Source organism: Trichomycterus rosablanca, chromosome 1 (genome assembly GCF_030014385.1).
Source record: "Trichomycterus rosablanca isolate fTriRos1 chromosome 1, fTriRos1.hap1, whole genome shotgun sequence".
Classification (NCBI taxonomy): domain Eukaryota; kingdom Metazoa; phylum Chordata; class Actinopteri; order Siluriformes; family Trichomycteridae; genus Trichomycterus; species Trichomycterus rosablanca.
Genome location: NC_085988.1, coordinates 49,013,621 through 49,030,248, shown reverse-complemented (window position 1 = coordinate 49,030,248; position 16,628 = coordinate 49,013,621). Strand labels below are relative to the sequence as shown.

The 16,628-nt window shown below is 38.9% G+C and overlaps 1 protein-coding gene across 4 annotated transcripts in view; it reads left to right on the top strand.

Moving 5' to 3' along the window:
- Window positions 1-376: 376 nt before the first annotated feature.
- dennd5b (DENN/MADD domain containing 5B) overlaps window positions 377-16,628 on the top strand; it is a 66,500-nt gene continuing 50,248 nt past the window's right edge. For 2 of the 4 annotated variants that reach the window (XM_063003870.1, XM_063003861.1), the window contains exon 1: window positions 377-601. In XM_063003870.1, the coding sequence (XP_062859940.1) occupies window positions 505-601 (97 nt within the window). In that variant the 5' untranslated portion in view covers window positions 377-504. The remainder of the gene's footprint in view (window positions 602-16,628) is intronic. The other 2 variants (XM_063003855.1, XM_063003846.1) reach the window with 1 other exon arrangement.

Below are 16,628 nucleotides of genomic sequence, written 5' to 3'. Positions count from 1 at the left end.
TTTGTGTAAGCAGTGCTATAGGACTGGACAGGAAATTTTGACCAGATGGTCAGTTCGGACCTGATAAAGCTTGAATTACTCTGAGTCTCCCTAATCCAATCTGAATCTGGTATATGAGTGTAATAATAGTATAACAAATGTCCCCCTGAGAAACTAATCCAGTCCGAATAGGGTTTAAACTCTAACAAAGAAATGTAAATCGCTGTGCGTTCATTGGTTAAAAAGATTTAAAGGCCCCGCGCCTGTTCAATCTGATTGGCTGAGCTTTGTCAGGGTGCGCGCGTCCGAGCCATGTATGAACCGACTCAGTGAACTGTCAATGAGAATTGTGTGGCGTTATAAATATCTAATAAGTGCTTGTTTACACTCTTACTGTTCAGACGTTGTTTTTTACCTTCTGGGAAATTACGTTTGACTGGAACCGTTCAGAAATGGACTTATTGTGGGTATAAACAACAAAAACCCAGACAGAGGTGGACAAAGCGGATCACAGCGACGCCGAAGATGAGCTCGAGCACCGCGGCGTCGTGTCGCTTCGCCCAGTATTTTGTGGTATGTGGACTGGACACGGACACGGGCCTGGAGCCTGACGCTCTAGCTGGTAAAATATTTACTTTTATTCTTCTGTTTTTATGTGGTTAAATATTAAATGCGAGTACATATATGTAAATAAAACATATTTTTGTGGAATAACTGGGCTTAAACATTCACTGCTCATCAAAACCACAGGCATTGTTTATCTCCTCGCTTGAGTGTAACTATTCAGGAGACTGCTGTGATTTATACTCATTATTATTCAACTAATCATTTGTATAATATGTCTAAAACTATTAAATCTTAATCTAAACCCAGAACCTTAAATGAAAACGTTCATGGGGTTAAATAATTTAGATAGAATTGGAGCTGCATGATAATGTGTAAACCAGGAATCAAATATTGCTAGTATTAATTACTGTTAAACCATTTAGATAACACACACCTATCTATATGTATAGTTAATATTCTTTTTTTCAGATTATCCTCAGTTGTTTGTGGCTCAAATTCCACATGATGTTAGGAACATTCTTTTAAGATTGTTTTCTGTTGACATCACGTAACTGCTAATTCTGTGTAAGCTGCAAACCTCACCTTTTAACATGTACTAAAGGTGCTCTGCTGGATTTAGATTTGGTGACTGGAGAGGCAATTGAAGTACACTGAATCATTGTTTATGAAACCAAGTTGAGATGACTTGAGGAGTGCTATGGTGCATTTTCTTGTTGGAAATAGCCGTTCTGTGATGGCATAATAATCATTTATAAACTGTGACATCTAAATGAGAGCCCAATATCTACCTAAAACATTCCTCATTAATAAAAGCTTGAACTTTTGGAAACTTAACATTACTTGAGCTAGATCAATTAGGGTTTGGTTCCTGTCTAGTCTGTAGTATTTGCTTGACTATCCTCATTGTGTTTATAATTTTGTAGTTTGGTTGTCATTTGTTCTGTTGTCTATGTTAAATAACCTCATACAGTTGCAGTAAAAATTATTCAACCCCCATTGCAAATTACATTTTCGGCATTTAGCAGACGCCTTTATCCAAAGCGACTTACAGTAAGTACAGTTACAGTATACAGTCTGAGCAATTGATGGTTAAGGGCCTTGCTCAAGAGCCCAACAGCAGCAACCTGGCAGTGGTGGGGCTTGAACCAGCGACCTTCTGGTTACTAGTCCAGTACCTTAACCACTTGGCTATGGCTATAAATAAATAGCTCAACACAACTAATATAACAAGTGGTTTTAACAAATTTAACACCAATTTTAATAATTGCATTTTGCGTTCTTTGAATTATTTAGTTATCTTATACAAATATTATCAGAATTATCTCGACAAGCATATTTAGTACTTAGTAGAGCATTTTTTGCTGTTATGCAAACGTGATGCATAGCCAGACACTTGCTTCTGCAACTGCCTTCTTAGACTCCATAGAAAATCTTTGGTGGGATTTAAACTCGCGACTGTGGCGGCCACTCCAGAATCCTCCAGACCTTCATCTAAAACTAAGCCTTGGTGGACTTTGAGGTATGCTTGGAATCATTATCCTGTTAGAAGCCCAAGCTTTAGCTTCTTCACAGAAGGCATGACATTTTCTCCTAGGATTTTCTGATACTTGATTGAATCCATCTTGCCTTTCACACGCTTCAGGTTTTCAGTGCCAGAGAAAGCAAAGCAGCCCCGAAGCATCACTGATACACCACCATGCTTCTGTGTAGGCATGGTGTTTTTTTCAGCATATGTTTATTTTTTCCTCCTCCACACATACAGCTGATTTATAGGCCCAGAATGTTCCATTTTTGATTCATCGCTACACAAAACAGAAACCCAGTGCCTTACATCTTGGAGTTTGGGCATGGAGACCTTTAGCATTTGGAATGCGCCTTGTTGTGCAAACCGAAACCACAGTGCCTGCTGCCATCAAATTTTGCTGTAGGTCTTTTGCATTCAGTCAAGGGTTTTCGACGAACTCTGTCCTTAGGAATCTGGTGGCAGTTGTTGATAGCCAGTGATGCCCATGTAGTAAAGCCAGTGTTTCTTTAACTTTGAACTTATAAACTATGCTTCCAACTGTATCTCTAGGAACATTCTGTGCCTTTGTTATCTTTTTGTACCCTTTTCCTTGTTTGTGAAAGGTAATTATTTCTTAACTTTCTGGACAACTCTCTTGAGTTTTTGCCATATGTCGAACATTCAAACAAACACAACAGTCAACAAATCCCTAGCCAATCAGGGTATCTGATGTGTTTTATCTCAGGCACTCCTGATGCAATTAATGAGGCCCTTGAATAGTTGCGTAAGGTGTGCTTGAGACAACACCTAAAGTATGTGGTCCTATTAGAGGGTTAATAATTATGAGACTGCAGTAGTAATTAAAAGTGGAATTTTGGGTTGACTTCTGAGAAACCACTTATTATGTTAGTTAAGTGTTGAACTATTTAAATTGTTTGTGAAGTTTGTAAATTTTGCTAAAAAACGTAATTTGCAATAGGGGTTGAAAATGTTTTGATTGCAACTGTATATAATATTAACACAGAGCCTCGCAAAAGCACTGCTGTGTGTGTGAACTTAAGTCCAGCTCTTGCTTGAACAGCACACTGAGCCATCAGAGTAGACACAAGTCGGTACTGTTTTAGCTAGTCTCCTTTTGCAATTAAGAGCTTCAGTTCTATTTACTTCATGACTGTGGGTAGTAAAAAGAAAAAAGCCATGCACACACATCATGCCCTCACAGACAGTGACCAAGGGTAAAGATTAAACTTGACTTTCAAGAAACCAAAACACTTGGTATCCAAAACACTTGCTGTGACACTGTGCTGCTCTTATATCATTCTTCTTCTTCTTGTTCCTCAGCCTTTGTCCCGTTTTTCGATTACGGGGTCGGCATTTCCGGCTTCTTTCCGTTAGGTGTTGCCGGCGGGATTTGGCACAGTTTTTACGCCGGATGCCCTTCCTGACACAACCTTCCCTATTTATCCGGGCTTGGGACCGGCACTACAATGCACTGGTTTATGCATCTAGCGGCTAGGACAGTTCAGTGTTTCCAATTAGCCTGGTGGCATGTTTTAGGACTGTGGGAGGAAACCCACGCGGACACGGGGAGAACATGCAAACTCCGCACAGAAAGGACCCGGACCGCCCCACCTGGGGATTGAACCCAGGACCTGCTTGCTGTGAGGCAACAGTGCTACCCACTAAGCCATCGTGCCGCCCTGCTACTCTTATATCATTATTATGTAAAATATTAATAAGTGTGGCACTCTGGTGGCACAGTGATAAATGGACGCTAGTCCACTACTGCTGGGATAAAGGGTTTCAATCCCCAGTGGTGCTTTCGGCCGGTTGGGCAACTGCATACAGACTTGATTGGTTATTTCAGTTTTTTTTTCTGAGGGAGAGTGCTTAAGTTAGAGGCCATTTAGATTAGAACGTTTTATTTCCCAATAATTAAACATGAAATCATTTTGTCACTGCATTGCTGCCACTGAGTGGCAAGACATTTAAAATCGTTTAATGTTTATTAATGAGGTTTCAGTGTAACTGTCTTTTAATTGTCATCAAAAGCATTTGCCCTTCTCGATTTGACTGTTAACAATTATGGTCTTTTATTGTGGATTTTTTAAGTATCTCTAGGGTTGCAGTTCTGAATCATCAACTGTAGTCTTTAATTTTTATGGTTTATTTTAATCTGACTGACACATTTATCCACATTTTAAAAACTAAAAAAATAAATAGTATTATTAACAAAAACTGATATTTTAATTTTTTTCTATATTTTTATTTTCTATTCATCTGGGTTCATTTATTCAAATATATTTTTAACATTGTCTTGCTCTCAGCAAATGAGCTCTTTTTATCGAAAAAGCGATAGAGTAACTTTTAAATACATCATTTATGTAAGAGTAGTCAGTTGGATGTCTTAATTTTTATTATAGTATTTATATAAGTATCTTTTCAAAGGGAAAGGTTCTCTATTTCAGTGGCTGAATTTTAAGTGTAGTTATAGTTGTAGAAGCTGTAAATTGTACAATACAAAAAGTACAGTGCATGTGAGGGAGGCAGGACTTCATTTGCCTGCTGACGTCACTTCTAGTTAGAATGTCATTCCTCTGTGTAGCTACAATCAGGGCAAGAAAAAGTAAATTGCAACCTGTCAAAGTGGTTTACATGTTTGTGTTGCTTTGCTAACTGAGTGCAAAACATAGCTGGGCTAAATGCAGCTGTTGTAACTTACTCTGCATTACTGAGGTATTTTTTACCATTTCTCACTGCTCTTTAGTGCAGAATTATACACCGATCAGTCATAACATTAAAACCACCTCCTTGTTTCAACACACACTGTCCATGTTATTAGCTCCACTTACCATATAGAAGCACTTTGTAGTTCTACAATTACTGACTGTTGTCCATCTGTTTCTCTGCATGCTTTGTTAGCCCCTTTTCATGCTGTTCTTTAATGGTCAGGACTCTTCCAGGACCACTACAGCAGAGGTATTATTTGGGTGGTAGATGATTCTCAGCACTGCAGTGACAATGACATGGTGGTGGTGTGTTAGTGTGTGTTGTGCTGGTATGAGTGGATCAGACACAGCAATGATGATGGAGTTTTTAAACACCTCATTGTCACTGCTGGACTGAGAATAGTCCACCAACCAAAAATATCCAGCCAACAGCGCCCCGTGGGCAGCGTCCTGTGACCACTGATGAAGGTCTAGAAGATGACCAACTCAAACAGCAGCAATAGATGAGCGATCGTCTCTGACTTTACATCTACAAGGTGGACCAACTAGGTAGGAGTGTCTAATAGAGTGGACAGTGAGTGGACACGGTATTTAAAAACTCCAGCAGCGCTGCTGTGTCTGATCCACTCATACCAGCACAACACACACTAACACACCACCACCATGTCAGTGTCACTGCAGTGCTGAGAATGATCCACCACCCAAATAATACCTGCTCTGTGGGGGTCCTGACCATTGAAGAACAGGGTGAAAGCAGGCTAAAACAGTATGTAGAGAAACAGATGGACTACAGGCAGTAATTGTAGAACTACAAAGTGCTTCTATATGGTAAGTGGAGCTGATAAAATGGACAGTGAGTGTAGAAACAAGGAGGTGGTTTTAATGTTATGGCTGATCGGTGTAGATGTATTCTGCACAGTGATCAATAACAATCAATTTTGCACATTCTGGACGCTGAGATAACAGGGTTTACAAAGGTCAAATTTGCTTTCTGGTTGTTTTTAAAACCCAAATATAGTGCATGTGCATGATTAGATTCAGCCAAAAGGAACATTGCTGATCTATTTATCACCTGTTTAAAAGCTCTCCTGGTCAACAGAGCGGTGTCATTGCTGTTATAAATGCTGCTGAGGCGGACTGAAAATTAAAAGCTGTTCTTATTGTTCATTTTCTGCTCTGACTACAGCAGTGCCCTTTGTGGAGACCAGAAAAAAACCCTGGTTTTTCATTAATCATGGCTTTGTTGTGAACGGCTTTACTGTGAGTGAATGAGTAAGTGAGAGAGCACAGAGGAGGGAAAAGGAGTTTGAGAACAGGAGAGCAATGTTTTCCTGATGTGCTATATTTTATTTCTGGCCGAGCAGGAGGCTGTGTCGTCCCACTCTCATTGTTGAGGCCATGGACGCACATTTCCTGTTGATCACCTCCCTGTTTTTGCATGACTGAACACATGCATTTAATTCCCCAACACACACAAACACACACACTGCATGATCAATCTAGCATTAAAATAAAAAATTTGCTGGAATTCAGCTTAAAAATTCTGAGCTTTTGTTAGTTAGAGGTTGCATATCATTCACCCAGTTGACTGACTGCTGTGCTTCTATAATCAAAATGAAACAATAAAGCAAATGATAGGTAGATGTGTAATCTGATTCTTTAAAGTTGTTCTTAATGTGAAGTGGAATGGCCTTGTTTTAGATTAGAGTTATGCTAAGCTTGTTTACTTGGGTTATCTAAATAATGTTATATACAGTCATGTGAAAAAGTTAGGACACCCCATGAGAACCTTTGTTTTTTTAACATATGTAAACATATGAACATTTGAGCTTCATTTAAACAGTACTGAGAGATGAAGCTTATATCATTAAACAAACAAATATAAAGGAAAAAGTTAGGACACCCTCTGTCAGTCTCTGACATCGACTGGGAGAAAGTTTTTCCCACTCCTTCATGCAGACTTTCTTTAGCTGTGAGAGGTTTGAGAGGTTTCTTGCATGCACAGCCTGTTTCAAATCACCCCACAGCATCTCAATAGGATTAAGATCTGGGCTTTGACTTGGCCATTCCAGAACTTTTTTGAGCCATTCCTTGGTGGATTTACTGGAATGTTTTGGGTCGTTGTCATGCTGCATGGTCCAGCTCCGCTTCAGCTTCAGTTTTTGGACAGATGGTCTTACATTTTCCTCAAGCACCCTCTGATACAGTGAAGAATTCATCATGGATTCTATAATGGAGTGCTTGTCAGGCCCTGCTGCTGCAAAGCAGCCCCAAACCATGACATTTCCACCTCCATGATTCACAGTTGGTATGAGGTTCTTGTTCTCAAATGCTGTGTTGGGTTTGTGCCAAACACATCTTCTGTTACTGTGCCCAAATAATGACGCTTTGTCTAGCGCAAGAAAGTCAAGGCTTATGACCAGAAAAATACTGTCCCCATGTTCAAGCTTGGAGGTGGGACAGTGATGTGAGGATGTTTTTCTGCTGCAGGAAACGGCAATTTGTACCGTGTGACTAGCATCATGAATTCACAGAAATACCAAGACATTTTGAGGGAAATGTAATTCCTTATGCTGTGAAATTTAACCTTGGTGATTGATAGTTTGACTTTCCAGCAACACAATAATCCCAAACACACTTCCAAGTCAACCACAGCTTGGTTAAGAAATCAGTCCTGAAAGCCCTAGACTGACCTTCTTAGTCTAAAGATATAAATCCCATAGAAAGGGATTTATAGAAAGCAGTTTGGTGAGTAAGTATATTCTTTTTTTAAATTTAATAGACAGCTTTTTAAACACTGGCATATTTTTGCGATCAAGTTTTGTGTGGACAATTTAAAAGAGAAAAAAGAGCTGTCTCTAAAGGTTATGCACAATCTTACTTGGTTGGCAAATGCTTGTTTTTCAAAGTTATTAAGATTTAAGTATAATGCATTTGGAAGATTTTGCTTTTTGTTTAATGAGTGCTTTTGCTCCAAGGTAAAGTCATGTGAGTTGCTCAGCAATTTCATTGAGGAACAAGCTTTTTCTTGCCCTCTCAGATCCAGTGTCTGCCCAAAGGGTGTCAGGAATACGATTTCATACTGATTCATGGCATACTTGCATGCTTACAACATCAGTGAAACTGAGGCTTAAAAGCACTGTTGCAGAATCCTGCTTAATTCCACTGGTGCTGGGCAGCTACTCTTGTCTTAGTCAATGACTGTGATTTGTTTACTCTTCCACAGTAGCTATGCTACAGAAGTCTGTCTCTACTAAGTGAGTAAAGTGTGTGATTGTTGCTTTTTTAAAGCAATTAGAGACATAACTCGCAATTAACAAAATCAGTGGAACTTCATAATAAAACAGTTGGCAATAAACGTAATCATCCCTTAGTTGGTCTATGGCATAGATTTAATTTCTCTACTTTGCATTATCCTAAATTTTGGATATATACAATTCCCAGTGCACTTTGGTGCATACTGCAGGAGGTTTTTACAGTCCTAACACATAAAAAAAATCACGCTCTGTATTCATCTGATGTCTGTGCTGTGACCAGACAGTAGAAGCTGTCAGTGCAGCATCAAGGAGGTAAATCCCTATCTGGCCTTTCCTCCCTTGGACATGACCATTAGCATATGTTAAGGTCAGTGGGCGAGCTTGTTAAAAAAAAAAAAAAAAAAAGACATGATTGGCTATGTCTGAGGGGGTTGGATGTCCAGGGTTTGTACAGCTGGATTGTACAGCGAGCATTATTTGAAACTTGTGCACCTGTTTTCTATTTTTTCTGTTTCATTTTTGAGTTTTACTTTCAACTTTCAGGTTTTGTTTCTCTACTTCAGAATCATCGGTGTTGCAGCTTGAGGCTGAGGCACCACGTCTTGCATAATGTTTGGCATTCAGGACGACTAACATGTTGGGAAGGGACTCTGTGTTTTAAGTGTAACTTATAATTTATAACTTATAATAACTTATAGTAAGCATCAACATGCATTATGCATCAAACCAAAAAAAATCCTTATTATGCACTGATATTATATGCTGCCTCTATACCTGCACTCAACAAAACAAACGCTGAATGCTGTTGCTCCTCTTCGAATTTTTTTTAGTTTGCAGAAACAGGTACTAATGTAGGTCTTTTATAAAAGCCAGTTGGTGTAAAGTGGACATTCAAAAGTGGATAATGCATGTACTGTACTTCTGGAAAACAACATTACATAACAGATATATTTCTGGAAAACCAGTCCCATGTAAATCGATTTGAGGTAATGCCTAGTGAAGATCTTACAAATATAAATTCTTGCCATGGTGGTAAAGTCCAGAGAAGATTAAACATCAAACAAGTGTTTATCAACTGCCTCTATTTCCTGTCTCCACACTTTTGGCAAGACATCTGAGAGTTTGCACTTGCACTATCAGTAGTCATAGAGGATTGCTGTTCCTACTGCTTGTTGTCAGTGGACTCAAAAATTTACTCAAAAACTTAAAATTTTAAGTTTTCTTGCTGATAATTTCAAGCACACTGATACATGTTAAGGTGTCTGCAAACATTTCAGTACAGTAGACCCTTGACATATGAATTTAATTGTTCTTAAGTCAAAATGTTAGTAAGTTAAACCTATTTTTCCCATAAGAAATAATGTAAATAGAACTAATCCATGCCAAACCACCCCTTTTACCTAACCTTTCTAATGTCTTTTTTGTTATAAATACAAGTATATTTTCCCTTAAATCTTATATTATAGAATAGACAATCCTGTAATAAACAATAATAAACAACAATACACAGTAGTACTGTACTGTACATAAAAAAACCCCACCACATTTCAGTACAGTATGTGTGCTGTATCATACGCCATAATACATTTCCTTCTTTTTTTTATAAAATGTATCTACCAGAAACAACAATAACTTTCATACTGTACTAATAATAGTAATAACTTTTTTCATTTTCTCAGCACTGCGCTTTCTCTGCACCATCTTTGGGGCCATTTTGATATTGAATTTTACAAAATATAAAGAAAGAGAGAGAGACGGTCGGAGTCAACTTGTTTGTGACGTCACACGTTTCGTTTGCGTGCGAATTTCAGTTCGTAATACGAAATTTGTTCGTACTTTAAGTTAAAAAAATAGCTCGTAACCCAAAATGTTCGTATGGTAAACGGTTCGTTAGTCAAGGGTCTACTGTACCGTGATTTGCCTTATGTGTTTGCAATTAACAAGAGGCACACATCCATTGCTTACCAAAAGTAAGCGGGTAGAATGTTGCTGATCCAAAACATTGGTCTGAAACCAGATATTCAGTGTTAAGACTAGATAGTGGGCATTAGGCATTAATAGCTACAATCCTACAAGAGTGCATACATCATGCTGCAGAACTGAAGCTTTAACTATGTTTGTCTTTTTATGAGTTTTGTTTTATTACTACTTTTCTTGAATTCCCTTATCCTGCTCAGAGAGCTAATGTGACTCTTAAGAATGTGTTGTCTATAGTCATGTGAATAAATCAGGACAACCCATAAAAACAAAAGTCTTTTTAAATGGATTAATGTGAAATGTAATGCTTTTTAAATAGAAATACAGATAGAATCAGGTGAATGATTAGAACACAGTGCATTTTGAAAGAACCTCAGGCAGTGGTGGTGAGTGGTGTCTCCATGGCTAGATCCAAAGAGCTCTCTGTGGCCTTCAGAAGGTTGTCAATGCATATGAGCTTGAAAGGGACCAAGATCTCAAAACAATTATAAATTGACCATATTCGACTTTCTGGAAAATAATTTACAAGTGTAAAACATTTAAAACACCTGCCAACATGGCCAGGCTATACTAGCAAGTTTAGCCCATGACCAGCACATAAGATATTTCTAAGAAGTTTCCAACAATCATAAAATGCCATCAAGAGACCTCCAGCTAGCTCTTTCCACAGCTGATATCAAATGACATGCATTTACCCTCAAAAATGACTGCACAAGTGATTTTTATGGGAGCTGTGCCAGGAGGTAATACTTGCTGTCCATTAGGGCAAGGGTGACGTTTGACAGAGAACACCTGAAACTGTACTTTGGACAGATTAATCCAAAGTTGAATTATTTGAGCACACTAACAGAACACACATTTGGCACAAACGAAACCGCATTCAAGCACAGGAACCTCATAGCAGCTGTGACACTTCGGGGTGGAAATGTCATGGTTTGAGGCTGCTTTGCTGTAGCGGGGCCTGTCAGACTCATCATCATACAATATAAAATGTATAACAAATTTTATCAGAGGGTGCTTGAGAAAACGGGAGACCGTCTGTCCAAAATCTAAAGCTGAATTTATGGTGGACCATGCCATGCCTTGTCAAATTCAGTTTTTCTCTAGTCGTATGCAAATGTATGGACACCCCTAGTAAAATTCCGTTGTGAGAAGTAACACATCCATAGGAAAGTTTAATATGGCAGTGTCTGCACAATTTTATTTATTTATTGCCCTAAAATGCTTTGCTATTACATTAGACAGGATATGATATGGTTGTGCTGTAGTAATCTCTATAATCTTTATGTGTGTGTATAAATACACCTTTACTCGCATTGCCATATCATGTAGAACCACTGAATCAACTTCTTATGACATTGATGTTTCAGTAGTTCAGTGGTTAAAACACTCATTGGTTCAAGGCCCACATTTGTCAAGTTGCCACTGTTGGGAAGCTGTCTCACCGCATGCAACATTGACTACCTCACCAATAGACAAGAGTATGTAAGGCTTCAGGACTGTGTATCTAATGTGGTGGTCTGCAGTATGGGCCCCCATAGGGACAGGTTATCAAGGACTTTGTTGCCTGGTGGAAGATAAATTTGCTTTGCATAAACATTAGCAAGACAAAGTAGTTGGTGATTGACTTCTGGAAAAGGGTGTCTCAGACTGATCCTGTGCACATTCAGAGATGTTCAGGGAATTGAGAAGATCCAGGTATTCACCTTAACATCAGAACAGAACAGAAAAAGACTAAACAAGCTGATCAAGAGAATGAGCTGTGTCTTATACTGTCCTCTTAAATATGTGTAGGAGGTGGGAGAGAGAAAGATGATAGCCAAGGTATCCATCCTGGGAAAAACCTGCATGAGTCTGTACTTTCAGTCCTTGTCACTACCTCTAGTTATCTTGTGCAATTACACCCCCACAGACTGAGTGCAATAGTTTTGTTTCTTGTGCAATGACATTCTTATATCAAGTGCTATATGCTGTGTGTAACACTAACTACTGTATATAGCTATATTTACAAGTACAGGTATTAAAGTGTGTACTTGTGTTGTAGTTTCTTATCTGTTTTCCCCTGTTTTTCTTCTCACTCATTACTGCTGTAACAAGTTAATTTCCCTGAAGGGATCAATAAAATCTTACCTTTGTTGCTTGGGATAAAAGCGTCTGCTAAATGCTGTAAATGTAAATGAAGGGACATTGATCTTGGTCCTACTTTCATTTCGCTGTCTCTATCGTTAACACCTTTGCACCATCTTACTTTAGTCTCAGTTAAATTACCTACAGTTACACCGGCTTTGACGCCTGGCTAGGCCATTGGCTGTATATTGTCTCCGTCTAATCCTCAGTCGACAATAAATCAGAGTATCTCTGCGTCCTGTGAGATGCAGTGTGATTTCCTACTGCGTCTGATATCTTATTAAGCAATGCAGTAAAACGAAGGAAGACTTTGTTCTGGTCATGTTTTCTAGGCATAATAAGCAAACTACAGTCATGTCATTAATAGGACAAATGTCTTGTTTAGATGCAGACTAGAGGTACAGCAGTAAAACAGCCCTAAGTAATAGACAAACGATTTACTAAGATTTAGGCTCACATATATGCTGTTTCTGTTCTGGTTCTGTTTTGTTCTGTTTTGTGTATTTATTCAGCAGCAAATTTTAATCAGGCCTTAACCAGGGGGCTGCTATTGGACTGGAGATTTATTCATCTCTAATGTCTTGTTAATGTTCGACTGTGGGCAGTGTCAATCTTGTTCCAGCAGCTTTTAATCTACAGCAGACCTTTTTTGGTGGTTCTTGGATTTGATCATATGGTTAATTTTTACCGCATGAGGTGTCAGTTTGGGTTTTCTTGGTAAATGGAACAGTCATGTGCATTTTAATGTAAGCAGCTCTCGTCAACTATAAAAATTAATTAAAAAAATTAGATGGCAATGTTTATAAGTTTAATGACATTCGAGAACATTTTTATCACAAGACTCCTCTGACTTGCAAGTTCCATTCAAGTTACTGTTATAGATAGATAGATTATTCACTACATCACTGTGGTTATAATGAAGATTTTTCAGCCAAGCTGAGCTCTTACTATCAGTTTGTACAATTGAAGCACCAATGAATTAGAGTCTGTGAGTGAATGGAAGCATTGTGTCCGATTCCATATAGCGTATCTCTATTTATTATTGTGTAATGATGTTTGTGCTTGGTATAACTGGTGAAATGGTACAGAGGACACTGAACACTGTCTAGCAATCTGCCTTAAAGCACTGGCTGGGACACAAGGGCAATGACTATGCTAATGCAAACACATCATGCCCAGTTGACTTTTCAAGGCCAATTTTCAAAGTCAGTTTGACTTTTTAAGAGGGAAGCCTCTTGTTTGCTGGCTGATAAGACTGAGATTTGAAGAGCTGATTTGCTACTATCAAAATGAGGAATACCCAGTATCTGTTGAATTGCTGTACTGCTCACAACACGCATATATTAAGATGAGTCAGTAGTGCACACTTCTTAATCAGTTGTTAAGTGCTTTCACAATACTGAAAAGTTCATGGAACAGGAAATCGTCCCCAGATAGTAAGACACACACGTTTTCACTAGCTCTTAGACTTATGATAAGAGATGAAAACAGCAAGAACAACAGCTATACAGTAAACAATAAGCAATGAACTGCACCTCAGTATTCTGCATTTCTCCACTTCAAACAAAACATCCCACCTAAAACTTATACCTAGGGATTTTAACGGACCATCATTAGTCGACAGTTAAAGTATAAAATGCATAACCAAGCTTCAACAAGTCTTTGTGCATTTATTTAATGAACAACAGTGTAACATAGTAAATATCGCAGTGATGAGAAACACTATGAGCAGAATCAGAATTTAGGTTTTAAACAATAGCCAATAACAAACACTTTATTACAAGCGCTAACTAATCATGCTAATCTTATTAAAAAGGTGGAGTCTATATATTAAAGCTCATGCTGATAACATTAGTGTAATTATTATAAGATGCTAATTAGTTTCTACTGGAACGTATTGCACAATAACGCTACACACAGATCCAAATATGCAGAGTTTACCACACAGTTAGACTCCATACTGACACTAAACAGCTCTGATTGTGATTATACTGTGTAATAGTTCTTTCGTGCATGATTTTAAGTAATATAAATGCATAAAGTTTTTCTGTTCCAGTTTGAATGGCAGTGCTTTCTCTAAATTAGTTTGCACACAGAGCTGACGCATGCACACTGAGGGTGGAAGAGTGTGAGTCCCAAATCTGAACTCTCACAATCTCAGCTCAAACCAGCTCAATCAATTTAAATGAGCTTTTTAATAGACATCATTAATTGGTTAACATCCATCGTTAACTTCCATATTTTGGACATAATTGTGTATATAATCCCAAAAACAACATATATACAGGATGCAGTTTGGATACAACCTGGAAATCACTTGCAGTAATCACCAGCTTTTCTTGCAGTTGAGAGCGCTGCACTAAAAATGAAAATTATTTGGATTGTTCATAAACGGCTGAGTGCGCTGTAGCATCAAAGGGAAATGTCTTGCACAGGAGATGAAAGTAAATTGTGTTTTTGAGCTAAACTGGATTCTGTTACACATGAGTGGATGCTGAAAGTACAACCATGCATTAAAACCTCAAAGGACCAAGTGTATTTCTGTAAGACTTGGCTTGTTTGTTGTATATGCACAAAAATGCCAACTCTGTCTGTATGAATGCCCATTGTTTTGGAATTAGATCCATCTAGTAATTTTCTAATTCCTGATTGTAAATAGGCTGCCGCTTGCATAATCCCCATCTGATATACAGTGTATCACAAAAGTGAGTACACCCCTCACATTTCTGCAGATATTTAAGTATATCTTTTCATGGGACAACACTGACAAAATGACACTTTGACACAATGAAAAGTAGTCTGTGTGCAGCTTATATAACAGTGTAAATTTATTCTTCCCTCAAAATAACTCAATATACAGCCATTAATGTCTAAACCACCGGCAACAAAAGTGAGTACACCCCTTAGTGAAAGTTCCTGAAGTGTCAATATTTTGTGTGGCCACCATTATTTCCCAGAACTGCCTTAACTCTCCTGGGCATGGAGTTTACCAGAGCTTCACAGGTTGCCACTGGAATGCTTTTCCACTCCTCCATGACGACATCACAGAGCTGGCGGATATTCGAGACTTTGCGCTCCTCCACCTTCCGCTTGAGGATGCCCCAAAGATGTTCTATTGGGTTTAGGTCTGGAGACATGCTTGGCCAGTCCATCACCTTTACCCTCAGCCTCTTCAATAAAGCAGTGGTCATCTTAGAGGTGTGTTTGGGGTCATTATCATGCTGGAACACTGCCCTGCGACCCAGTTTCCGGAGGGAGGGGATCATGCTCTGCTTCAGTATTTCACAGTACATATTGGAGTTCATGTGTCCCTCAATGAAATGTAACTCCCCAACACCTGCTGCACTCATGCAGCCCCAGACCATGGCATTCCCACCACCATGCTTGACTGTGGGCATGACACACTTATCTTTGTACTTCTCACCTGATTGCCGCCACACATGCTTGAGACCATCTGAACCAAACAAATTAATCTTGGTCTCATCAGACCATAGGACATGGTTCCAGTAATCCATGTCCTTTGTTGACATGTCTTCAGCAAACTGTTTGCGGGCTTTCTTGTGTAAAGACTTCAGAAGAGGCTTCCTTCTGGGGTGACAGCCATGCAGACCAATTTGATGTAGTGTGCGGCGTATGGTCTGAGCACTGACAGGCTGACCCCCCACCTTTTCAATCTCTGCAGCAATGCTGACAGCACTCCTGCGCCTATCTTTCAAAGACAGCAGTTGGATGTGACGCTGAGCACGTGCGCTCAGCTTCTTTGGACGACCAACGCGAGGTCTGTTCTGAGTGGACCCTGCTCTTTTAAAACGCTGGATGATCTTGGCCACTGTGCTGCAGCTCAGTTTCAGGGTGTTGGCAATCTTCTTGTAGCCTTGGCCATCTTCATGTAGCGCAAGTTCTTTGCCATGAGGTGCCATGTTGGAACTTTCAGTGACCAGTATGAGAGAGTGTGAGAGCTGTACTACTAAATTGAACACACCTGCTCCCTATGCATACCTGAGACCTAGTAACACTAACAAATCACATGACATTTTGGAGGGAAAATGACAAGCAGTGCTCAATTTGGACATTTAGGGGTATAGTCTCTTAGGGGTGTACTCACTTTTGTTGCCGGTGGTTTAGACATTAATGGCTGTATATTGAGTTATTTTGAGGGAAGAATAAATTTACACTGTTATATAAGCTGCACACAGACTACTTTTCATTGTGTCAAAGTGTCATTTTGTCAGTGTTGTCCCATGAAAAGATATACTTAAATATCTGCAGAAATGTGAGGGGTGTACTCACTTTTGTGATACACTGTATATATATATATTAGGGCTGTCGAAGTTAACGCGATAATAACGCATTAACGCAATCTCAATTTAACGAGATTAAAAAAAATAGTGCCGTTAACGCACTAATTACATTACGAGATTTTTTCACTTCTAAAACTAAAGCAATTCATTTTTCACCCACGGGAGACAGATTGAATTATTCTCACTG